This window comes from Apodemus sylvaticus, chromosome 13 (genome assembly GCF_947179515.1).
Source record: "Apodemus sylvaticus chromosome 13, mApoSyl1.1, whole genome shotgun sequence".
Lineage (NCBI taxonomy): Eukaryota > Metazoa > Chordata > Mammalia > Rodentia > Muridae > Apodemus > Apodemus sylvaticus.
This window is the reverse complement of record NC_067484.1, coordinates 75,523,707-75,549,568: the sequence shown is the minus strand read 5'-3', so window position 1 is coordinate 75,549,568 and position 25,862 is coordinate 75,523,707. Positions and strand designations below refer to the sequence as shown.

Here is a 25,862-nt window from a genome sequence, read left to right as displayed (position 1 = left end):
TTCTTCTTAGACACATGGTTTGGTTGCAGAAGAGCAACCAACGGACAGCTTTCCACTGCAGCTGCTTCTGCATACACAGCCATACCACAGAGCTGCCACCATTTGGATCATGTAGGCCTGGGCCACGCTAGCCAATAAGTATGCCAGTGATCAAAACATTCTCAGTAAAACCGTACTGCAAATCTGTGAGTATGAAACCAAGTAATAGCATAATTTACAGTTACCCATTTGCACAATAAATAGGAAATCATAACACTTCTTTGGCAAGACTTTGAAAGTTCAGGTGTCTGTTACTTAATCTGTATAAGTATGTTGGAAGTATATGTGTGTCTTTGCTTATTAAAGCTGTCATTGACATGTTTGTATATAGTTTATTCAAAGTGTTGAGACAATTTTTACTGTACTGATGTAACAGTTGTGTATTGTTCATGTTTACTCATTATAGGAGGAATAGTTCAATGTCCTGAATGTTCTATTTCAAATTATTTCCTTTAAATTCAGGTTGAAAGGGTTTCCTTTAAATGCTGCAGAATACTTATATAGGATTTTTAGGCCAGTGCAGCACAGTCTAATGGAAACAGACTTGGTTGTCACCTGTCTTCTGTGACAGATAGTCTTAGTGAAGATTAGCTGCCACAGTTGGGTGGATAAATGTGTTTTCTGGTGTTGTGGCCGAGAACAAGCCCGTTAGCCCGCAGCTGGGGCGGGCTATGTTGTTTCTGGTAAGACTCAGTTACTGGAGTGCTTTTTCAGTCACTCCTGCGTTTGTTGTAACAGTCCTATAGCAGTGCTAGGTACACAGTCACAGGGGCCACGTGTTGATCATAATTCGCCTATTGCAGTAATTTGGCAGAAACATTTATTATACTGAGTTGGATTAAAAACAAAAGCTCATTCTTCAGGGTTGATGACACCAACAAGATAAGGCAGCTGTAAGTCTTAGCATGTGTTAAGGATTAGTGCTGTGCTCTTGTCCCTGAAGGCTTCTGTCCCTGAGATGCTGTGTTGCTGCAGTCTCTCACTGGCCAGAAATGTGACCCACACTTGAGTCTTTTAATTAGTCCTCCTGGTAACACCTGAACTGTTTTTATCCATTGCCATAATAAACCAAGATTTAAAAATTACAGTAAAAAACAATCTATTTGTTTTCAGATTTCATATCTTTACAACTATAATAAAACTTTTTCTACTTATTTTCCAAAAGGTTTATTAGTAATAAAAATAAAAAATGTGGAATTGAAAGAACACAAGAATTTAGAAACAAAACAGTGATGTTTTAAAAGTTGAATTTAAATATATTAGCATTTTATAATGTTATGTCCACTTACCATTTGGATAAATGTCTTCCTTTTTTATTTTAAACCCTGTACTGTATTCTAGGATGGTGATGAATCATCTCCGATTTTAACAAGTTTTGAGTTAGTGAAAGTCCCTGATCCTCAAATGTCTATGGTAAGCTGCTTTACAAAGCTTGTAAGGACACTGTTGTCTAGAATGAGCATTAACCTGTGCAATGTATCAAATAATTTAAAGGAGAATTTAGTGGAGAGCAAACACCACAAGCTTGCTCGGAGTTTAAGAAGCGGACCATCTGACCACGATCTCAAACCCAACGCTACCACAAGAGATCAGCTAAATGTAAGAGAACACACAGGCTGTGTGAGAACAAGCAAGTGGACATTTTATTACAGCTTGCACTATGCATCATTTCAAAGTTTGCTGAACTCTGTAACTTCATGACTCCAATAGATTCATGCTGTCTGCAGAATGGTTTTGTTTTGTTTTGTTTTTAAATAGTTTTGGGACTTTTAGTAATTCTGTCTCTGTGGAGGCATAACTAGAAAATTATAAATATTTTCAATTTAGTGTTCTTAGAAATGAACTGTGAAGTGTTCCTTTAGAAGGAAGCACAAAGAATTGCATGCTGATTTGACAAGACAGGGACTCATTTTGTGTCTCCTTATTTTATGGTGAAGGACATTGTTGCTTTGGCTTCCTCACTGTCTAGTTGAATTAAAATAAGCTTGGAAATCATATGTTCCTACGGAGCATGGCCGTCTCATTGTTCCTTGCATGTCTGATGAGTTGCTTTGTGAACGGATGTCTCAGCACATATTTTGCCTTAATTGGCTCTGTGCTCCTTCCCCCAGCTTGTGTAATAATTGTGTTACAGAAATATTAAGCAAATGAAATATTATATGAAATGGAAATATGTATTAAGTATATGTTTGACAAATGTAATTCTTTTTCTTTTACTTTAGATTATTGTGAGTTACCCACCAACCAAGCAGCTCACATATGAAGAACAAGATCTTGTTTGGAAATTCAGATACTATCTTACTAATCAAGAAAAGGTGAGTTTTTTGAATAGTTTATGTATCAGATTTACTTAGAGCCTTTTTTACTAATGATTAAAGGAAAGTAAAATTACACTAAAAATGCAGCTACAGTCAAGCACACTTGCTACACAGCAATATACTGGCTGCACTGGTGTTTACAAGCATAGGAAAAGGTGTATAAAGCGAGACACATATTCTTGCATGTCAACTCCTAGAAAACATCTGCATGAATCTGGAAGGCAGATTTGGGTTCAGTTTGTACCTCTGTAGTTTGTATCCATTGCACAGGATCGAGCAGCGCGCTTCATTTCCTCGTATTCTAAAGGAGACAGCTTACCATTCTAGGTGAGACGGCACAGCCTGTTCCATAGCATGTGCAGAGGAAACCGAGTCCTTTCTTTCTCAACCTCTTTGCCTCTTTGTTCCTGGGTGACTAGGAATGCAGTCACACCGATTACAAAGCTTGTGAAGTCTTCAGACCATGGGGATAGAGGAAGCAGTGTGATTGTAATGTGGAAATTGAATTAGCAGAGTGTCAGGCAGTTGGTTAGCAGGATGGGGGTGAGGTGAGAACTGGACATTTGGTAAGGAAACTGGAGGGAGAGGTGTGATGAATTGCCAGGACTAGCCTCTAGTCTGAAGACTTGTTCTTGTGCCTGACCTGTAACCGCTGAGCAGCTCTGTAACTGCAGGCCAGTCATTTGATGGATCACAGCTCTAGTTTCCCGTAAATTTATGTATCTTGACATTCTTGAAGTATTCTATCTTAGAGTAAGGGCTAAAGATATATTTTAAAAAATAGATTTATGTTCTTTATGCATATGACCTTTTGACCTGCATAGAATGCACCACATGCATTCTTTACTAGCCGATGATTGCTAGGAACCTTTAAATGGACAGCAGACCCACTATGTACATTGCACATCACTGTCACACAGATCAGGACTCATTACAGAGCCACGGAAGTATACATGCTCCTTGACATGCTCGTGTCCGTGCTTTAGAAGGGCAGCGGTCAGTGAAGATCTAGAGCCGAGAACAGAGAAGACGTGCGGCAGGGTTTCTGAGTACACTGGAGGCAGAGCAGAGATGCATGGACAGGTTTGTGCCATGCATCTGTCATCTCATGCTGGACAGTGAACCAGTGTGTTGAGTCTCATGATATGTTGTTCTACTTGGCTTAGTTTATTTTTCTAAGGTAAAAGTAAAAATAAAGGTAGGATTGTTTTAAGCTCTTCAGCCTTTGCTGTGCTTCATTTATTGATCGTTTGGGAAACCATTCGTGGATGAGTCTTAACTGTGAAAGGAGGAAGGGGCATTTGGTGTTACTCCAGCTTTGAGTGCTTGCTCTTCCTCCTCAGCAGCATGGGGCTTGTGATTCGTATTCTACAGAGCATGAATTAGTTACAGCCCCACTGTGCTAAGTCAAGAGTCCTGTGGTCACAGAAACTATGGCTTGAATGCTGCGGTCATGTAAACTACATGGGAAGATGGAGACTTTAATGTGAGGATGCACAGTGCCAAAGTATAGGGCAGCCTTACAGAGACCTTCCTCAGATGGAAAGGCTTGTAAGGTAAACATTTATCTTAGTAGTCACTTCCCACTGAATTCAGGCCCGTTTGTGTGTATGGTGACGATATAGACTGGGTGTCAGGTGTCCTGAAGACAGCAGCTTGTCTTCAAAGGTGCCAGTGAAGCCACCATCTCAGACCAGAAGGACCTTAGGTAACTGGCAGAGAGTAAATAATATTTTTAATGTGCAGGAAGGGCTCTTAAGCAAACCAGTGTAAATTGGCCTTGAATTGGCGGGAGTAGTCATCACAACAATCACAGCAGCCCATGCGTCCTGTGCTGATGGCAGCCGTCCAGACACACAGGCCTTCTTCCAGTCTGTGTCTCACATCCGGATGGGCTTCCCGGGCTTTCAGTCGGCTCTGGGAGGATTTCTCCTTCCTAATCTCAGGAGGGCTCTAGAAAAAATTTAGTGGACATTAGTTATTAGGAAATGATACTTAGAATTTTCATTTCATTTCCTTGGGGTTGTTTACCCCCTCTGGCTCTTACAGTGTTTCCTCCTCCTCCTCTTCCACACAGTTCCCTGACCCCTAATGGGAGGGCTTTGATGAAGACAGCCCCATGTAGGGCTGAGTATTCTCCCTTTCTTCACATTCTCCGTGTGAAGATGATGATGGCAGATATAGGATATTGATGGAGAGACACTGATCTCTGGGCACAGCAGAATATCATTAGGAGTCACTGGTTTTCCCCCAGGCCCATGACCTGTCTAGTTTCTGATTCTTGGTGACGCCAGCAGTGTCAGGCATGGATTTCATCTCATGGAGTGAGCTTACATCCAGAGAGATAGTGGTTGGTCACTCCCACAGGCCGGTCATTATTGCACCAGTGCACCACTGCAGGCAGGTCAGCAGTATAGATCTCAGGGTTTGGAGCTGGGTTGGTGCTTTGTCTTTTTCCTCTGGTAGCAGGCACAGTACCTTCCAGTACCGTGAACACTGTCAGTAGGGTGGAAGTCTCCAGTTAAGTACCAGTGTGACTTCTACATGCTCAGCAGGCATTGTCTTCAGTGGTAGGGCCTTGTTTTCAGTATTTGGAAAACAATCAAGCTTTGGCAAGTGCCTGAGCTGTTTGGTGTTTTCCATGGGTCCCTTTTCACTCCACTGCATGTAATCTGTTCTTGGCACTGGACGTTTCACTTGGTAGTGAAAGCTGTCTAGTTGGGCATTGTCTTCTCCATTAGTTAGATTTCCATTTAGATTTCTTTCATTCTCATACATACATACATAAATACATACACAAACACACATATGTATGCACAAATATGTATAGGTTCTTTTACTGTAATAGGTTGTCATGTGACCCCTCAAGCTAATAGTTATATGACTATTAGCTGCCCCTCCCCACATTCCCTTCTTTGCCACCCACCATCCTGCCCTCCTACCCATTTAATCTAGCCTAGTTTTCCTGCTGTCTCTCCATAACTATATATTCTACTGCCTCTTCCTTGAGAGCTACCCCCTTCCCACCTAATCCCTTACTCTGAACCCAGCTTCTGTGCTTGTATAGATTGTAGCACACCTATCAAAGGCTTAAAACCTAACATACACATATGAGAGAATACATGTGATATTTGTCTTTTAGGGTCTGGGTTACCTCACTCAGGATATTTTTATCTGGCTCCATTCATTTAACTGTGAATTTCTTGATTTGTTTTTTAAACAGCTGAATAAAACTCAGTATACAAATGTATGACATTTTCCTTATCCGTTCCTCTGCTGGTGGATACTAGGCAGTTTCTGATTACTGGCTGTTATGAATTAAGCTGCCATGAGCATGAATGAGCAGGCATCTGTGTAGTAGGTGTGGAATCCTTTGGATAAATGCCCACAGTGGTTTAAATGCATCTTGAGGTAGATCTGTTTCCAGGTTTCTGCTTCCCACGGTGGCTGTACCCCATCAGCAATGGGTAGAACTGACAGTCGAGAAGAAGTTACATGAACGGTGTTTTTGGTTTCTGTTTGGTTTTGTCTTTTGATTCACTATTCAAAGTACTGTGTGTGTGTGTGTGTGTGTATGTATATGTATATAGGTATATGTGTATGTATGTACTGTGTACTGTCAATTAGATGTCTGTGAAATTAGTCATTAGAATAGCATAATTATTGCTTGTATCTCTTCCTGGCAGGGCTGTCAGGTCAATTACTCCTAATTATTTGTGCCAAGTTCACTTTCCACCTTTGAACTTGTAAGAGTTTGTTTGAAACAATGAAAAACAGAAGTGTTAAACTGCTTAGTAGCATTTTAACCTTCAGATGTGTGGTATTAGAGGAATCAGCGTAAGGGGAAATTCAGGAAGAATTACCAGTGGTTGGGAATGGATTTAGAGGAGTACTGTTGGGGTCTGGTTAATGACTTGGGGTTGGGAGAGAGTGTCACTCTGTGTAGAGCGATGGTGTCTGCTGGCTTTACAGAGTGAGATAGTGGTCTATCTTCTTACTACTTTGTGCGTGTGTGCATTGTGGGCAAGGGTTGAGTGTGCATGCCTGTATAGGCCAAAGTGCAAGCTCACATGTCTCCCTCAATTGCTCTCCAGCTTATGTTTTGAGGCAGGGTCTTTTGGGGAACCTGAAGTGTGCCCATTGGCTAACTAGCTAGCCATTGGGCCATTGTCTTCACCTCCCATCCTAAGTTCCTCCTGTTTATGCAATCAGCACTTCAGCAAGAACTGAGTGTAGAGTTTGGTTGAAAGAAAGTTTGAAAGCATCAGAGCTAGTCTGTAAGATGACAAATTTGTAACAAAATAAAAAGAGCTTTACATTTTGCCTGGGGTGCTGCCAGAAGACTGGCTTTAGGGTTTAGCATGAGAGAAACAGGAATATGCCTCTCTGAAGTGAGTTGTGTATTGTTTGTGCTGTCAGGACTTGACTTCTGCAAGGCAGCCGTGTCCAAACTTGAGGACATGGCATTGCCAGAGAAGGAAGCCTCTAGAAAAATCCTGCTGTCTGCCATGCCACACAGATTGCTAGTTCTGTACCTAGCTCTCTTGCTGTTTGGGTTTTGAGTGTTTTGATGTTGGTTTTGGTTTTGGTTTTTTTGTTTTGTTTCAAAACATGCATGCCTCTTTAAGGAGTCACTTCTTAGAGAGGCATCGTGGTGTCTCTTTCATCTTTTGGAGAGTGTGTATCAAAGCTAAGGAATTGACCCTGACCAGATAGCAACGAGGCCAGTGGTAGGACTTGCCTATGGCTTGCTGTAGTTTCTTGTGGCACACTGTTAATATTGCAGAGCTAAGATTGTCTCCAAGGCACGTTAATGCTCATAGGATTGCCCTTGCCCATTCCCTTGTCTCGAAGCCCCCAATATTTTAAAACCAGAAAAACAAATTAAAAAATTAATTGTGTTCTGCAAATATAAAGTTACAGGGAAGTCCCCCACCCACTGCCTCCGTGGGTGTTTTTTTGTCCTGCACTGCTGCTCTAGGACCAGGATTCTTCTGTCAAGACCAATTAGACCTCTGCCTTTACCAGAGCTCTTTGACCTGACAAGAGGATAGAGTTCCTGACCGTTAAATCTTTTCTGACTCCAGGCTCTGACAAAGTTCTTGAAGTGTGTTAATTGGGACTTACCCCAGGAGGCCAAGCAGGCACTGGAACTTCTGGGCAAGTGGAAGCCAATGGATGTGGAGGATTCCCTGGAGCTGCTCTCCTCTCACTACACCAACCCAACCGTGAGGCGGTACGCTGTGGCCCGCTTGAGGCAGGCGGATGACGAGGTACAGTGCTGCGCAGCACCCTGTTGACTGTTCGTGAGACATTTAAAGAATCCATTATAAAGCTAGTGACCGGTTACAGACTCGTGTGTGTGTGTGTGTGTGTGTGTGTGTGTGTGTGTGCGTGTACGCTGTGAGAAGGAGCAGACAGACCCGTGGTTCTCAGTCTTCCCAACACTGCGGCCCTTTGAGACAGCTCTTCTTTGTGGTGACCCACCCATAACAATATTTTTGTTGCTACTTCATAATTGTGATGTGCTGTTAAAAATCGCAGCCCCATAGGAAGAAGAACAATATCAACCAACCAGACCCCCCCCCCCCCCCAGAGCTCCCAGCGACTAAGCCACCAACCAAGGGGTGCACATGGCTCCAGCTGTATATGTAGCAGAGGATGGCCTTGTTAGGCATCAATGGGAGGAGAGGTCCTTGGTCCTATGAAGGCTCCAATGTAGGGGAATCGAGGGCAGGGAGGTGGGAGTGGAGTGGGTAGAGGAATACCCTCATAGAAGCAGGGGAAGGGAGGATGGGATAGGGGGTTTCCAGGTAGAGGGGGGAAAAGGGAAAAGGGATAACATTTGAAATGTAAATAAAGAAAAAAAAAGGAATTGTAATGTAAATACCTGATTTGTAAGATATCTGATATGCAACCCCTGTGAAAAGACCGTTGAACTCCCAAAGGGTCCCGACCCACAAGTTGAGAACTCAGGATATTTGCAGATAGCCTAGTTAGGTCTCCAGACACATTTAAAATATGTCTGCAAGGGCTGCCGTGAGAGGAGCACTGCGTTCCAGTTTGTTAGACCTTCCCCTGGTGCCAGAGAAAAGGGTTCTAATGAAAATGCTTTAATGTTGCACAACTAGGGAGGCATTCAGATCCATTCTAACCCAGTGTACAAGAGGCCACATTAATCGTAGCCCTGCAGAGCTGTATCCTTTGAAACACAGAGGTGCACAGCCGTAACTCTCTTTCAGCCCCCTGCCTTGTGCGCATGTGTAAAATGTCGAAAGATGCTTTGGCACCCTCTGGGTGCCCACTGCAACTGTAACCTTCACGCCGAGTGTCTGCACCCCAGCTGCGCTGAGGAGGAACACCAGTTGACACAAGCGTTGTTAGACTTTGCCTTAGTGATTCCCAGTGAGACGGACTAATCTGGCCATTTTTCTTGTTTTATAGTGTGTGTTCTTAAGCATGACTTTCTAGTTTATGCTAGCCCAATAGGACATAAAACACAGTGTGAAACCTTACTGTAAACTGGTGCTGAACCAGTAGAACAGCTATTATTAATGACATCTTAAAGATCATTTTTAATTCAAAATGCCATGAATTTTCAGAAGCAAATGAAACATTATGATTGAACTGTGTACATATTTTATTAAAATTAAAGTATCATGAATGGTTCCATAGAGTTCACCTGTCTTCAGTTATCATCTGCAATACTAGTCTCCATCATAGCCTCCTTAGTGATTCTTGGGGACACCCCCTGACACCCAAATGGTGCTCCCTTTCAAATTCATCACCTCGTTTTTCATTAATTGTTGTTACCTGCATAGACACACACATACACACACACACACACACACACACACACAGTCTGTATAATGCTATATTTTTGTATGTATGTTTTCAGGCCTGCCCGTTTGGTATTGATAGCCTGTTGGTGTGCTTTTCTCTTACCAGCTGGCTATGAGTTCGGGTTTCCGTGTTCACTTCCGTAGGATGCAAGATTCACTAAAATGACTTATAGAAGTGAAGAAAACACTACTGTCTATTGCTGGAGAATGAGAAAGGGCATTTAAGGGAATCCTCGGATGAGGTCCTGAGCCCAGAGCTTCCGTTCCCACGGAAGCTTAAGAGGAGCATTATCCCATGTGGACAGATTCTTCATGCTGTCTGTCATTGGTGTTCTGGGCATTTCCTCATACTGACAGGAATAATGAAACCATTGGCAATCGGTAGCTAAAACTGCCCTTTTGGACAGGCAGATCTAACTTTTGGACATTGATCCTTTCCACAATGTTCAGAATAACTGTAGTTTTATGAAACCTTCACAAGAATTTTAATCTTAAATCAATATAAAAGACAACAGCTTTATGAAGTTATGCCTTTTTGCCTGGCACTGTGATTTTATACTCCGGTCTTTTATAAAGTTCTATGTAGTTTTTAGATTAAATTATATCTGACAGTTGTGCCATTGCTATTAGGTAAAATGCCTATTGTTTTTAATCACCTCACTGTGTCTTTCTGGTTCTGTTTTGTTTTGTTTTGTTTTGTTTCTCTGAGACAGGGTTTCTTCTCTCCGTAGCCCTGGCTGTCCTGGAACTCACTCTGTAGACCAGGCTAGCCTCGAACTCAGAAATCCACCTGCCTCTGCCTCCCGAATGCTGGGATTAAAGGCGTGCACTACCACTGCCTGGCCTCTTTCTGGTTCTTATGCATCCTCTGTGGGCTCTCCTGTCTCCTGGGTGTCTGGTGACGTGGGAAGAGCTGTCTGCTTCTCTGCATTGCTCTCTCACTGCAGCCGAGCACAGATGACGTCCCAGCGCTGTGCTGCGTTCACTCTTATGAGAGTGCTGTTAGTATCTTGTCATCCGATGTGTGTTTAGCGGTCATTTTATTTAATTCTTACTAAGTTCAGAATGGTTCTTTTTGTGTGTGCTTGTGTTCTGAGTGTGAGATCATAAATCAAGAAAGCCTTTGGTTCTTTTTCCTAGCATGTTAATCTGCTTTACCACTCATGTAATTGTAATATAAATCTCAAGATGCCTTTATGAATTTAGTGTTTTAATGATCCTATTTAGGGATGTTGAGAGTGTTGATTCTTACTCTTCTGTGGTTCAGACAGGGAATGTGTTTGAGACACACTGAAGCAAAGCTGTTTGTATTCCACAGCAAGAGTACAAGCAGGGGACAACAGAGTGTGTAAAGCCAGAGTCACACACATGTGTGGACAGTTGCCCCTGTCTGCAAGTACAGGAAGGTGGCCTCCAACACAGCTTGCTTCTGAAGCATGCAGTAAACTTTGGGGAAGGTGGCGACCACTACACGTACCCTTGGCTCCAGGGAAATTTCTATTGCATCTACTTGGGTAGAAATCGGATTTTTTTTTTTTTTTTTACACCCTGCTTTTGCTTTGTTTTACTTCAGAGTTTATGTCTTCCATGCTTGGGGACTTTTTTTTATTTTTCAGCATAATGAGAAAGCTTAGTATTAGTATTAATTTATTTCCATATAAATGAAAAATTGTGTTGTTTGGGTGTACACTACCAAACGTCCAGCAATCCAGTGGGGATCTGTGACTTAAAAGAGTGACATTTTCCCACTTCCCCTTTCCTGGGCAGTTCTTTTGCTTCATTGGCAGAGTCTTGTCCATCAGTGGACAATTTCTTCTTTTTATAAGTAATTTTTTTAAGCATTTCTTTAATAGCTCTGGGAAAGAGCACATGGCTGCATTTATAGAAAAACACCGTGTTCATTCCCTCACAACGTCATCCTTGGAGGTTTCACATTAGGGAACATTCAGATGAGGAGCAGCTTCTTAAGTTCAGCTCCAGGTTCTCACTGCCAGCCAGAAAACAGAAGGGGGCTGAGACTGAGACACTGGTGTTTCAAGCCCTTTCTTTAACCAGAGGGTCAGTGACCACTCACAGTCTCTCCCATGTGCCTGTTTGAAGAGAAGGATGTAAGCTTATTAGGTGGGACCTAGGGGGGATTTAGAGGGATCTGTGGATATCTCAAAGAATAATGTGAGGAGGGGGAGGAGGAGGAAAAGGAAGAAAAAAGAAGGAGAAGGGCTCCAGGTTCTAGAGCTTTTGAGCTTTTAAGGGTTTTTAAGGAAAAGAAGAACAAAAGTTGTTTCAAAAAGAATGCCCTGAGACAGAAAATCTTTTGAAAATGTGGTGTATTATTCTCCAGCAGTCTTAGACGTGGGGCACATTTGATGGTCTGCTGTTAACAAGGCCCTCCATTAGCCCCTTAGTCCTTTCTGTGGGGGCGTCTCAGCCTCCCTCCGCCCTTCCCCACTCTCCTGTTCTGCTCTTCAGACACCCCTACTTAACAGAAACCACCCACTGGCCGCTTACTGTGGCCTGCACACTCTCCACTCCCTCTCTTTAACCTGTTTTGTGACTGTGTCTGTGTCTGCAGTCTTTGCTGTCCTGGTCTTTTTGTAAGTAAGGACACAAGGCTGCACTCAGCAGCTCCGTGGCTTCATGGTGTGCCAAAGGTAACACATGGAAGAAGTGTAAGGCACGAGGTTTCCTGACTGCCGGAAATAAGTGTGTCTCTACTCAGTGTGCTTTTCATTTCTAATACCCGCCGTTTCTTTTCATTTCATTTATTTCTAGGATTTGCTGATGTACTTACTGCAGCTGGTCCAGGCTCTGAAATACGAAAACTTTGATGACATAAAGAACGGTTTGGAACCTGCCAAGAAGGACAGTCAAGCTTCAGCCTCAGGAAGTCTGTCAAGTTCTGGAGTCGGTTCTGCAGAAATAGATAGGTGTGGCTATCCAGGGAAGATTGTTTTTAACGTAACAATCTCTCCGTTTTCATGTTAGCCTCTTTTCCTTTTGTTTTTACTTCTGCCTTTCTACCCACATGTGCCACATGTGTGTATATGTATGCATAGATTACTAGAGTCCAGTCTCCCTACGTCGCCTCCTCAGCAGAGCTGAGAGCCCGTCTCAGGCCTGCCCTCTTCCTGTGTCACATACTCGCTTGTGTGGCTCTGCTTTCTCATCTCCAAAGTCAGGATAGCAGCCTGGTATGTGGGTGCACACCTTTAACCCCAGCACTCAGGAGGCAGAGGAAGGGGCATCTTTGAGTTTGAGGCCAGCCGGGTCAGCAAAGCAAGTCCAGGACAGCCAGGGCTTGTTACACATCATAAATCAAACAAACAGAACAAGCAACAACAACAAAATCAGGATGACAATAGCAGCTCTTTGCTTGTAGATAAAAATGACCACACAGGATTTTACATCTGGGTTATCTCTCCTATATGTTTTCAGCTCTCAAATTATAACCAACCCTCTTCCTCCCGTGGCCTCCCCTCCTCCTGCATCTAAATCAAAGGAAGTTTCCGATGGGGAAAATCTAGAGGTAAGTAAAAAGCTTTTCAAAATTTCAGTAGAAGAGGTGCTGTCGGTCGACATTCTGTGTTGGTCTTTAAGACCCTGGTTTGATTAATAAACCAGCCATTGTGCCTTTGCCAGTCCTGGGTTAGGGTGTGGTTATGGCGTTCCCTCACTTAATGTGCTGGACACTGCTCCGTTCATTGTATTGGTGCTCTGGGCATATAAATGGGTTTAGATGTAATTTAAAAATAAACTAAGTTCAAATGCTCTATTAGGGAGACGCAGGATGTTCATTTTAATGTATTAATGAATGTTAGTGCTGTTACCACCATTTGTAATTATACTATAGAAATATATGTTTCTATAGAATCATATACTAATCATATGCTTTTAATTCATATAGATAGGTAGACTCATTTTTTTTTAAGGGAACAGTTCTCCTAGTAGTTGTCTGAAAAAACACACCAGCTCTTGTGTGTGTGTTGAAGACATGACGTGGAAGAGCTGAGGTTTGAGGGGGAAGTAGTTGATCACTGGGGTAAGGCCTGCCTATTATCCACGTGGGTGGAGAGCTTGGCAGCCTTAGCTTCTCTGGGAACGCTGTGACGTGATCAGGTTCACCCTCCTTATCACCTGGCTTTCAGTTGTCAGTTGAACAGTTATTAATCTCCTTCTGACATTTTTCTTGTGACTGATAAACTTAGATTTTCTAGGTTGACTGGTACTCTCAGAGTTCAGATAATTTACGCCTTCATAGGAAGGTGGGAATCCTTCTGAGTGATGACCCTCCCTCTTAGGCAGTAACAGCATCCTACAAGCTGTCAGCATCTGTACATTATCTTTCTCAGTTGTCATTTACCTTGGTGAAGAGAACTGGGAACTTTATTTCCTCTCTGTGCTGTATGAGTTTGTAGTCAGTTTTGTGTGGGTGGATTGTAGGATGAATGAGAGGGAGGGAAGAAGGGAGAGGGGGATGGATGGATGGATGGATGGATGGGTGGGTGGGTGGGTGGGTGGGTGGATGGATGGATGGATGGATGGATGGATGGATGGATGGATAGATGGGTGGGTGGGTGGGTGGGTGGGTGGGTGGATGGATGAGATACTGTAACTTCAGATGAAAACTGGCCCAGCTTAGGATCTCTTATTGTTTTCTTCCTGTTAATAACAGATGGTGATAGGTATTTTTTTTATTTTTTTTTTTCAGCAAGATCTATGCACCTTTTTGATATCAAGAGCCTGTAAGAATTCAACACTGGCTAATTATTTATACTGGTATGTGTAAATAATTTTGTTTTGTATCACCCATTTGAACTATATTTCTTATGCTGTAAATGCAGATGATTTAAGATAAGGGCCATCGCCCAGTGCCTAGGTGTAGTGCTCCTGCCTCCTGTCTCCTAGCTGTGTTCACAGAAGTCAGTGTCATCATAGTCTTCCTAAGGGTAATTTTTCAAGAGCTAAGACGTAAATGACTATGGTGAACTCCCATCTCCCCGGGTGGGTCTGTTTTTCTATTTTTGCTACTTAAGTAGCATATAATATAACTTTTCAAGAATGTTTTTTCACATTATTAACCAGACGAGAATCCTACAAAAATAGAAAATTGAAATTAAAAATTACCTTCTCTCATTTTAATCATGAAGAGGCTGAGGCAGAAGGATGTGGTAACGGCACTCGCAGGCACCAGTTAGGATAGGTTGTCTGCAATTTCTAGAGGAGTCTGAGTAACCATTTCCTCTCCTCCCTGTGTAGTCACACAGGACAAGGATAACCATGATGGTTTACAATGCAAAGCAAAGGCACAGAGGCTACTTCCTGTACCAAGACAGTAGGAAGTGTGGCCATATTGTTGAATACATTGAATGAGTGGGAAAAAAAAATCACTGGGATTATATACTGACAAGTGAGTCCTGTTCACTTTGACAGGGGATCTTCCGGCACAGCCTGCTGGGTGAGCCTTCTGGAAACCTGAGTTTTTAACTGGAGAGATGATTTCTGACTTTGTCTTACACTCAGTTTATGGCCTTAACTTAAATGGCACAAAAGTTAAATGTTAAATGTTCATTCTGAAAATTCCTTATTTTTTAATAATTATGAGACATTTTGCTGTTCTTAAAGAACTTAAAGTGTCATCTTACTTCAGACTGGGTCTGAAGAGCCTGATGTTTTGGGGTGACTCAAGCTTCAGCTCATTTTCCCTTTTCCAAAACGAAATGAAACCTGAGCACTCGTGAAGAACACAGATGCCCGCTGTCCAGAAATAGCATTGTCTAAGCCTTCATGGTTATGTCTATGCCAAGGAAAAGCTGATATCACACACCCAATGGCTGAACTGCTAGAAGCATTCAGCAGTTGAATATAATATTCATAAAAATATATTCCCTCACATGAAGCGTTAGGATGCCCTTGAAAATGCATTACAGAACACTTTGGTAGGTCTTAAGTACCAGTTTTCCTTCTAAGAGTTTACTTACAAATTCTCATATTGCCAAATTGCTGCTTTGATTTAATAGAAACCTACATTTAATGGTTTTTGCATTCCTATCTGAATTCTTTAGTGTGCTTCTGTTCGCACTACTATAAAAAAGCACATTTCCTCGTGAAAAAGCTAAGTAAATAGTCAAAGACTAAATGGCATAAAAATTGCAGGGAGCATAAGCCATAGACAGCCCCACATTCCCCTCCTAAGTGCATCCCATCAGACCCTGACTCCGTGTGGATTTCCTGCTCTGTCTCTGATGCACTGAACAGTCTGTCCATCTTTGGAGGGCTAGCTATTCTTTCCATTAACACTCTACATGTTACATATTTAGAAATAAAACCATTGATAGTTATGATTGACTGTGATACTGCTATTTTATAGAGTGTAGGGTAATTATATGAGAAATTATTTCTAAGTTTTCCTGAGGTGATCCAGCTTCCTGTGAAGGTGAACCAAGTCCCAGTGAGGATGTAGTGCCTTTGCTTCCCACTGTTCTAACAAAATGAATTTCGATTTCAGTCAGTTAAATTAAGTAACTTTAAATTAACTGATCATGCTGTTTTCTTCTGCACACCCTGCGTTTACTTTGCCATTTTTCCTCCCTTCCCAGTAATTTCAGTAATATTCTTGCTATCCCTAAATCCTTGAGGGGCCAATAACTGCACACAACCCCTTTAAAATGGATAGTGCCAGTGTTTTAGTACACAGAGGGGCATTATGCCTCTAGTCCGTAATGCTGGCATCAGAATGTGTATTATATTTTCATCGTTCTTCCAATATGCTGAACATGAAAGTCTGCTATGGCTCTGGTGACGTGTTTTCTCTGACTTCCGAGGCCTTTCAGAGTCATGAACGTTAGCTACCCCACTCAGAGATTGTCACGGAAGAGTGAGCCACTGCTGTGAGCCTACTCATCTTATGTTGAGTACTGGATAGGTTGTCACATTTTCCTTCAGATGACAGCTCTCCAGGAAACAACATGCAGGGCTCTGTAGACTCTAGTGTATAAGTGTGAGCAGCAAAGTATGAAATGCTTAGACTCTGGGTTTTATGGTCCTCATCTGACCAGGAAGATGACTCACTTCTTATTTAGCAGAATTTTGGTTTGAAGGACTAGAAATGTGCTTAATTATAGAGCTCAGCCTGCGTCTTTAAACCCTGGAAGCTTTTATAGTTGTGTAATTTACACTGAAGTCAGGGACTACTGAATAAAGTGGTAGGGTCTGTGGACATGGTCATAATCATTTGTGAGTATGTTTGCTACTTAAGTGCATCAGAAGAGAAACGGAACATACAATGGTGTTGGGCCATCAGTGAAATTAAGCAGCCAGGCCTAGGTTAGTGTGATAACATTGATGATTTTGAAGCTTGCAAACACTCTTGTTCTGACAGTATTCTGTGTAGTCCTCATGTGACTGTGCATTCTGAAATACCATAATAGAAAATGGGAGCTTTTCTTGTGTGTATCCTGACTCAGCCTTTAGAACAGAGCCGCCCTCTATGCTTGCTTGGTAAGTGATCCTCAGAGCTGTTCATCTGCCCTCTGTACCTGGAATGAAACACTGAAGTGTGAGTCTAATCTGCTTTATTATTGCTTTTGTTGTTTCTTGAGACACTCTGTGCTGGTCCAGACGGCATGTTGCACCTGTCTCAGCCTTCCAAAGTGATGGAGGATCCCTCTTATAGAGGAAGTCCAGGAGCAAGGTGCATAGACTTCCTGTGAGTGGAGAGAGGATAAAGAGACAGGAAAGGAAAGTGTCTTTAGCACATGCTGCCATATTTGCCATATCACAAAGTCAGTGCTCAGCGGCATCAGAGAGGACTGACCTGCCGGGAGCATGAGCTCCCACGTCCCAGGGATGGTGGGATTGACCCTGCAGTTTGGGTAAGTGCAGTTAGTCTAAGTAGTTGAAAGGGGGAGTGTTGATGCTTCTGCTATTGGAAGTAGGACAACTAAGGGTTGTTTGTTTTTTTGTTTTTTTGTTTTGGTTTTTCGAGACAGGGTTTCTCTGTGTAGCCCTGGCTGTCCTGGAACTCACTCTGTAGACCAGGCTGGCCTCGAACTCAGAAATCTGCCTGCCTCTGCCTCCCAAGTGCTGGGATTACAGGCGTGCGCCACCATGCCTGGCTAAAGGTTGTATTTTAAAGAGAATGAATGCTGTGAAGTTGAGGACTAAGAGTGTTCTTGTAGAGCTGACGAAGTGTGACACTAATGTGGAACAGGTAGGGGCAGTCTGCCTGGTGCAGGGCCGTCATGTGCATTCAGTGGTGACAGCTAGCAGGCTGCAGTGAGTGACAGCACCGGCATGTTGGGCAGGTGGAGGACCACAGGTAGAGCACACACCTGGGCATGTGAGTCAGCACTGAACACACTGCCCACATGGCTGTGTTAGCCAGGGCTTCTGTCCCTGATTTGGCTGTGTCAAGCCTCAGCCCTCTTACGCATGTGATGGAGACACACGTTTCCTGCTTCAGTTTTGAGAAAAGTTAATTTTTGTGAATTGTATTTCGTATGTGAAAAATTTCATCCTAAAATCATGGGGAATTTATTGATAAAACATTCAGTAATTAAAGGTTTGACTTTATATATTTCATTTTGAAATACTGCACTGTCTTTAAAGGTCCTGGTGCTTGAAAATCAGTGTGGATGACTCTGAGACCAAGTTATATAATAAAATGTAAACTATACCTTACATGAACAAAAGATATATTAATTCATATTGTAGAATTACCATTATTGAGATTTTGCCTAAATCAATGGCATTGAAGGCAGACAGCAATAAAGATCATGTACTCCTACCAGGCATGAGTCTGCTGGGGTATAGTGGAGCAGAAAACACATGAGTGCTCTTGTCTTTGGCAGTTGATCCTCTAGGTAGCTGGATGGACTCTTATAGTGATAGTATTAAGGGCAACAGTATGTATTCCTGACTAGACATCTGGCCACTGTTATCAGTTAAGGGGCTTCTAAGTTTCTTGTGATTTTTAGATTTGGAGTAGAGTTGAGTAAGCGTGACAAAATAGAAAGAATTCTGCCAGGACTGACGTGATGCTCATAGGTAGGACATTTGCTCCTCATACATAAGCTTGGATCTAAAGTACATAGAAAGCCAGGTAAGTGAAGGACACTTGGAACTGCCATCCTTGGGGTGAAGAAAGACAGATGCCTGGAGTTCGGCAGCCAGTTTCCCTCCAAGTTGAGTGAGAAATCCTCTCTTAAGGACATCTGCAGAGTCAACCTCTGACCTCAATGGCACAAGCACATAGACACATAAATGCATGCTTTCTAATACATGCACATGTTCCTGAACATATCTGTGTACATGCACATATACAGGCATGCACAAATGCGCTCACACATGTGCAACACACGCACAAAATGGGGTGCAGGGTGGGAAAGAGAGAATGAATATGGATAAATGCATTCTGACTTGGCAGCCATCCCCCCGACTCAGCCACAGTGCTATCCTGAGCAATGCATGCACTCTACCAGTTTCCACAATTTTGAGTCAGGGTCTCATGTAACCCAGGCCAGCACCCAGTGCTCTGCTTCCCAGGTGCTAGAATTAGACTTGCCCGCCATGCCTTCTCTCCAAGTTCTCTGTTGATAAACCAAGGAGGTTGATGTAAATGTGCTTATCGTGGTCCACTGAAAGTGATTTAGAGATTCTTTACAATTTATAGTTTAGCATGGGTAAACAAGAGAGAAGTAAGAAATATTAAGTCTTATATAATAAATAAGTGAAGTAAGAAATATTAAGTGCCATGGGGTTCTACTTTTTAATTAACTACATCTGTGTTATGTGTTGTGGTCTGTTACTATCAAAACATTTCAAACTGTGTTAAATTACCTCTCACCTCAGCTTATTTATGTATGTGTAATGTTTATAATCATTCAAGAAATTTAGGTTTAGGAAAACAATTTTATTAACTGTCTAAAACAACTTTTGTAATAGAAGTGTTGAAGATTTTATATGGGTTTTTAAGAGATGGGTAGATTGGATTGGAAATAAAAATCAATTTAAACTTTTACAAAGTCATCTTGCAAAAATATGACAGAAAAGGTAGCTCCTGAGGGCTTTTCAGATTAAGAACACCTTTTATTGCCCAAGTATGAAATGGGGAGTAATATGTGTGTTGTGCAGTTACCTGGTGGATATGTAAATTTCTCTGACAAAGAGAAAAGGAAGGCGTTACTGTTTGCAGGAATTTCATATCGTAGTGGAGCATGGTTCCAGGACATCATGTAGAAAACTGTGGAGCCTAGCAGACTGATGCTATCTACCTCTGTTGGTCATCGCGACAGGTGCCTGCTTAGTGTTAACTTCTGAAGGAATGGAGCTGAAAGGCGCCTTTACTCCTCCTTTACTCTTATAACCCTGTGTTAATCTATTTTATGACACCGTGCAAGTACAGACAAGATGAGTCTGAGTTTCTCTTCTCCTCATCCCGGCACCTTAACTGTGTTTTTGAAGGTATGTGATAGTGGAGTGTGAAGATCAGGACACCCAGCAGAGGGACCCAAAGACACACGAGATGTACCTGAACGTCATGCGGCGCTTCAGCCAAGCCTTGCTCAAGGTACTCAGACACTGGTGAGATGGCTGCTCTTCCTGAGGACCTGGGTTCAATTCCCAGCATTACACAACTCACAACAGTCTATAGGTTCAATTCAGGGGATCTGACACCCTACAGTCTTCTAGTTTGCATGGGCACTAGACATGCCCACATGTAGGCAAAACACTCAGATTAATAAAAACAAATCTATGTTTTAAGTAAAAAAGAGAGATTGATGCTTCTGATACGTGAAAATTTGAAATCCTAAGTTCAGTGTTTATAAATAAATTATTGGAACATAGCTATTCATTTCCTAGTGTGTATGGCCTCTTTGATACCCATGGCTAAATTTTTGCAACAGGTTTTTACTTTTAAATATCTATCTTAAATAGGCATTGCATTAACCAAACAATGAGTAAATCCATGTTCCCTTAATTTTACTTTTCTGTCCTCCTTTTTCATCTAGACTCAAGTAGTTCTGTAGATCTTTTACCTGACTTCAATACCTTACAGGGCCATTTTCTGCTGCTTTTGCTTCTCTAAAGCAGTGTCTATGTCTGGCCAGCAGAGGGCGCAAGAGAAAGACAAATAGTTGACAGTGCTGCTGAACTATTTCCTGGTATCTTTTTTTACTACATCTGCTGTTTCCTTTGTGAACTCCTTAAAAAGCTACCCCGCAGCTTGACAAACACTTTTAGACAAAGCTTGTGTACAGGTCCCAGAGTAGTGTCAGGCTAACAGGTGAGCCCTGCCTCTTACCCCAATACAGCCTTGCACTCTCTCTGAACTTAAGTGTTTTAAGTGGGATGATACTGTTTTCTCCACTGCACTTTCCAGGCAACTGAAAAATGAACTGGAAAGTACATTATATAATATTGTTTGAGCTGGGAATTACTGCATGTGTAAAATATTGGCTCAGCAAATGTTTGCTGCATTTGGATATTTCTTTTTCAAGGAGATTTCTACTTGAAGCTTTGGAATCAGGATCTTTTTTAGGAAGTAGAAGCATTTTAGGGTGAATAAATCCTGTCCTGTCAGATGGTAATATACACTAACAATTGCTCAGGACCCAGGTAATTTTCTACCTAATGTGTTGGTTGTGCTTACCCTAGACAGCAGCTTTCTCATTGCTTCTGAATCAAGATCTTTTTCAGTTTCACTTTGCAGTTTAGAAGAGGATGGGTAAGATCCCACTGTGAGAGCGCAACTGATTGTCCTCACTTTGCTCCCTCAGGGTGACAAGTCTGTGAGAGTCATGCGCTCCCTGCTGGCAGCACAGCAGACCTTCGTAGATCGCCTGGTGCATCTGATGAAGGCCGTGCAACGAGAAAGTGGCAACCGAAAGAAGAAGGTGAGCTGCAGCCCTGCCCCGCCCCACCCCGCCCCGCCGGCTCTCAGTGGCAGCCCAGTCCCGAGCACTGGTTGTCATATCACACAAATGTACATTGTCTGCTTCCTTTGTAGGGATAGTTCCTCACGTGCTCATGTGCTCATGTGCTCATGTGCTCACGTGCTCCATAGCCTTGAATTCGTCCTCCTGCCTCCTCGTCTTGAGTGCTAGATTTAAAGCCATGAGCCACTATGCCTGGCTCTAGTAAGTTTGAAACTATTTGTCCCCAAGCATAGTTTCATCCACACTGCGTTACTGTCTTTTATCTTAGAATCTTAGTGGTTTAACATTTATGTGTACATTTTGAGAAAGTGATGGACCAGAATACCTTGCAGAACCAGTCTGCCTTTAAGTATGCTCTGGCTAGCCGCTGTCTTTCTTGTAAGTGGGAAACTTCCACATAACAAACAAAATGGCCAGGCATCTCTGCAAATGCTATTTTTTTCTGGGCCATAACTTTAATGATGTGAAGGGTTCACATGGTGTCGTCCCTTCTCCTAATCCTGTAAGATTAAAAATAGGCAGATGGTTCTTGGTGGCTTTTGTCAAAGACCACAACCAATCTGAGGAATATACCTAGATAAGATCAAAGATAAGACAGGAAAAGTTGAATTGAGAATTAAACAGAGATGATCAGAAATGTTGTTCATATGATGAGTGAAGAAAATTGGCAAAGCAGAAATACTTTTTATCAAGTTTGCATTTTCTCTATTGTTTAGAAGAATCATAGACCATGTTAAATAAGTTCCTAGTGCTGTTTGCCTGTCACCACAGCCTGTTCCCAGAGCTCCCTGGGTGAGAAGCAGACCCTAGCGGGTCCCTAGCAGTGGGTGTGTCCGTAGCGTGGATCTTTGATCTTATCAGCCATTCCCTGGCTAGTCTGAGGAGACTTGGGGTGAAGCCTAAGGACTCCTCAGATACTGGTCCACAGCAGCAGTCTTCTCAGATCTGAAATCTGTGTTCTATCCGGTATGTCTATCAGTTTATGAAAGTGAGAATCAGAGGTAGTAGGTAGGTAGCAGCTTCCTCCAAATTAATTACATTTTCCTCTTAAACACTTAAAAGATGCACTGGGGTAGCATAATGGAATACTTGGCTAATATTTGATCATGCAGAATTAAGCATCAAATACAATTACCCTTCTCTGTGACTTCGTAAATGCTTTGGACAAAGAAATTGAACCTTTAACTCCACTTGAATGTATATCCTGGCTCTTCCTCAGCTGCAGTAAGAAAGTACATTTTCTGTCACTCCTGAAGAAGTCTAGGTTTTCATAAGAAGGTGCTTCTTGAAGGCATGCTGTTGCTATTGAAAAGTGGATTATTTATAAATGATTGTTGCTTACATATATACTCTGCTTCATGTTCCAGTGAAATATATATATAATATATATAAATGTTCACATATATGTGTATATATGTATGTGTGTATATATGTATGTGAACATTTTTAACTCTAGTAGAATTATATCACTTCTCTCTTCCCTTGCCTCTAGGCCCTCCCAGTTACCCAGTTAACCTCCCTTTATTCCTCTCATATACATCCCTGCACTTACACACACACACACACACACACACACACACACTTTATCTCTGGCTGTGTGTATAGGGATGACCATTTTGCATTGGACAAAACCAATGAGGGGCTCATTCTCTTTCCCCACCGTAAATAATTAATTGCCTGTAGTTGTGTATCAGCCTGGGACCTTGTGACCTTGTTTTCCCCCTTCTATGTTAGCATATCCCTTGATCTTGCTGCAGTTTTTGCGTTATTTATACAGCCATTTCTAGGACAGAACGTTTTACAGCAGACTCCCTGGAGTCACAGCTCTAATTAGAGAGGCAGTGGGACCTGGGAGACTGGGAGCTGAGAAAGGATGTAGACTCAAGTCTTGCTCAATGGCCAGCTTCATCCAGAGCCTCAGACAACGTATACTCTTAGAGCTGAGAAGGTCATGAGTGAAGTTCTCATGGTTTCAAGCTGTATACAATCACAACAGTAAGTAGCATGCGGCAAAAACATGGTTTTCCATAGAGATATAATTGAATGGCAATAAGAAGCAATAAGGAATCACGTGAAGTAAGCTCACTTGTATCCACTACATCAGGAGGAATACAAAACACATTCCCAGAACAAGTCGTTGTTTTGAAGGAAGTGAGCTCACAGGTGTCTTGCCACATTTTCTCAATGTTTTCTCACAACTCTCTTTATGTGAGTCCATTCCTAGACTGTGTTCCACCACCACCTGTTGGTCCTCACAATGATCCCTGCTATTACTCCTCCGCTGTAGCCACAGACGCAGCAGCTGTGATGTGCACGTGTCTGCTGGGCTGGCTCCCACAGTCAGCTGAGCTCCGCATTGTGCCCGCTTGTGATTTTCTGTAATGGCCCCCATTTTCTGGAGAGGCAAGCTTTGATGAGGGGTGGATTTTTCTGTGGGCATAAGAAGATTTGGAATGTAGCAAGGAATTATGCTTCCCTAGCAAAGTGGAGGTTGTAGATCATTTTCTAAGGTCGATGACCTCGTTATTCCCAGGTAGTTGGTTAGGTAGGTACAGGCATGGTTGCTGGCCTTTGGAGTAGGCTTAAGTCAGACCTGGTGACAGTTGCTGCTGCACATGGGTGAATGCAGCTTCTTGGGCCTCTGTGCACGTCCTGCCATGCTGGTAATTGTGGTTCCTGGGTGTTAGAGTTGGGCAGGAGCTGCTTACCTGCTCCCCTCCCTTGGTAGCTTGCATTGTAGTTCCTGGAAACATGGAAGCTAGACCTCAGGAAAGCGCTTTTAGGTCAGCTCCAGCCTCAAGGTGAGTCCTGTGTCCTAAGTGTGTGCTGTCTCCAGCAGTAAGGGCAGAGGACAGTGAGAATGTATGATGACAGAGCCTCTCGGGACCTCCTCCTCCTCCTTCTTCTTTGATTTTTCTTTTTTTTTTTTTTCACTTATTCACATCCATCCCACTCACTGCTCCCCCTCAGACATCCCCTCCTACAACCCTTCCCCATATCCTCTCCCCTATATCCCCCTCTCCTTCTCCTCTGGGTGGGTGGGGCCTCCTGGGTATCCCGCCCACACACACACAGTGGCACTTCCAAGTCTCTGTGAGGCTAGATGTTTCCTCTTACACTGAGGCCAAACAAGGCAGTCCAGCTAGAAGAACATATCCCACATACAGGTTTTGGGATAGCCTGTTCTAGTTCGGGACCCACATGAAGACCAAGCTGCATATCTACTACATATGAGCAGGGAGTTTGAGGGTCCAGCCCTGCGTGCTCTTTGGTTAGTGGTTCTGACTGAGAGCCCCAAGAGTCCAGGCTAGTTGACTCTGTTGGTCTTAGGAACCATATTCTTTTATATTTAGCTAAAATTGCACACAATATATAAGTATAAGCACATTTACATGCACAAGCACATGTGTATGTCTGTGTGTGTGTTGGGGGGGGGGGGCTGGGTCTTAAAAGGCATGAAGTACCCTGGTCTGACAGTGCTCTGCACAAGAGCCATAGACTAACAGAGCCTCCAGAAGCAGACTTAAGAAACTGCCTTGTGACGGTGAGGCTTGTCCCAGCGATTTCCTCAGTCCTCTCTTACAGGGAGGGCAGGCCCTTACTGCTGTAGTTTTTCAGATACTTTTTTGTGCTTTGCAAATGACGTTAATAGAATCAGTTTTATGCCATTATTACATGCTTGGCAATGGTTCTTTCATGTCCACCTCATTACTCCTTTCTAATTTATTCTAGAATGAGAGACTTCAGGCATTGCTTGGAGATAATGAAAAAATGAACCTATCAGATGTAGAGCTGATCCCATTGCCACTAGAGCCACAGGTGAAAATCAGGGGGATCATCCCGGAAACAGCTACTCTGTTCAAGGTAAGCGTGATGGGTCTCCACTGTGTGTGATCGGAGCCCAGTGGTTAGAGTCAGAGCAGAAGCACCACTTACGGGTGTCATGCCTGTGTGTATGCATGTGTACTGCCTACTGTCAGGAAACTGGTGCCAGCAGGTTTAGGAGGTGGTAGATAGTATATATATGTTTATATTATGAAATTTATAATATTAAATATAATATATATGTAAAATATATAGGTATATAAAATAAATGTATGAAGAAAAGTAATTGTGGTTCTAACAACTGTTTAAAGTAGTAAATATTAAAAATAAAAGTTCTGGAGATAAAAATATGACATATTTTCATTAGAAATGTCTCTATAATTGTAACACAGAAGATCTTAAAATATAACATGTTTAGGAGGTGGTAGATATTAAATATATATTTATATATATTTTAAAGGTAAATTTCAAGACTTATATATTCAAATGTCTAGCTATGAAGCCCTTTTACTCTTTTTTTAAATGTATCTCAGCCCAATACTCATCCTATATACGTTATATTTTTGTTATATTTTTAGGTAGCAGTTCTCTTTACTCTTTTTTTTTATTAAACTTTTCACTGATGCTTTGTGAGTTTCATATCATGCACCGCGGTCCTCCTCATCTCCCCGTCCCCTCTCTGTCTTTTTGCCCTTGCAGCCTCCCCACCGCAAATAAAAATCAGTCAAACAAATAACAATAAAATTACAAAACAGAAAAAAAAAATCTCATCCTGGAAGTTGTAGTATTTCACAGTGTGTCCCAGAGTATAGTCCTCTGTCCACACATCTGCAAATGTTCATTGTAGTGAGTCATTGGTCTGTGACACCATCAATGTTCAGTCCTCTCCTGGCCTCCTCCTA

At 42.4% G+C, this 25,862-nt stretch overlaps 1 protein-coding gene across 2 annotated transcripts in view; it reads left to right on the top strand.

The window, feature by feature from the left end:
- The window catches only part of Pik3c3 (phosphatidylinositol 3-kinase catalytic subunit type 3), an 83,008-nt gene that overhangs the window by 17,476 nt on the left and 39,670 nt on the right, over positions 1 to 25,862 (top strand). For both annotated transcript variants that reach the window (XM_052155221.1, XM_052155220.1), the window contains 10 exons: positions 1,381 to 1,452; positions 1,534 to 1,638; positions 2,262 to 2,354; positions 7,445 to 7,630; positions 11,972 to 12,126; positions 12,635 to 12,725; positions 13,908 to 13,975; positions 19,661 to 19,766; positions 20,977 to 21,093; positions 24,868 to 24,999. In XM_052155221.1, the coding sequence (XP_052011181.1) occupies positions 1,381 to 1,452; positions 1,534 to 1,638; positions 2,262 to 2,354; positions 7,445 to 7,630; positions 11,972 to 12,126; positions 12,635 to 12,725; positions 13,908 to 13,975; positions 19,661 to 19,766; positions 20,977 to 21,093; positions 24,868 to 24,999 (1,125 nt within the window). The remainder of the gene's footprint in view (positions 1 to 1,380; positions 1,453 to 1,533; positions 1,639 to 2,261; positions 2,355 to 7,444; positions 7,631 to 11,971; positions 12,127 to 12,634; positions 12,726 to 13,907; positions 13,976 to 19,660; positions 19,767 to 20,976; positions 21,094 to 24,867; positions 25,000 to 25,862) is intronic.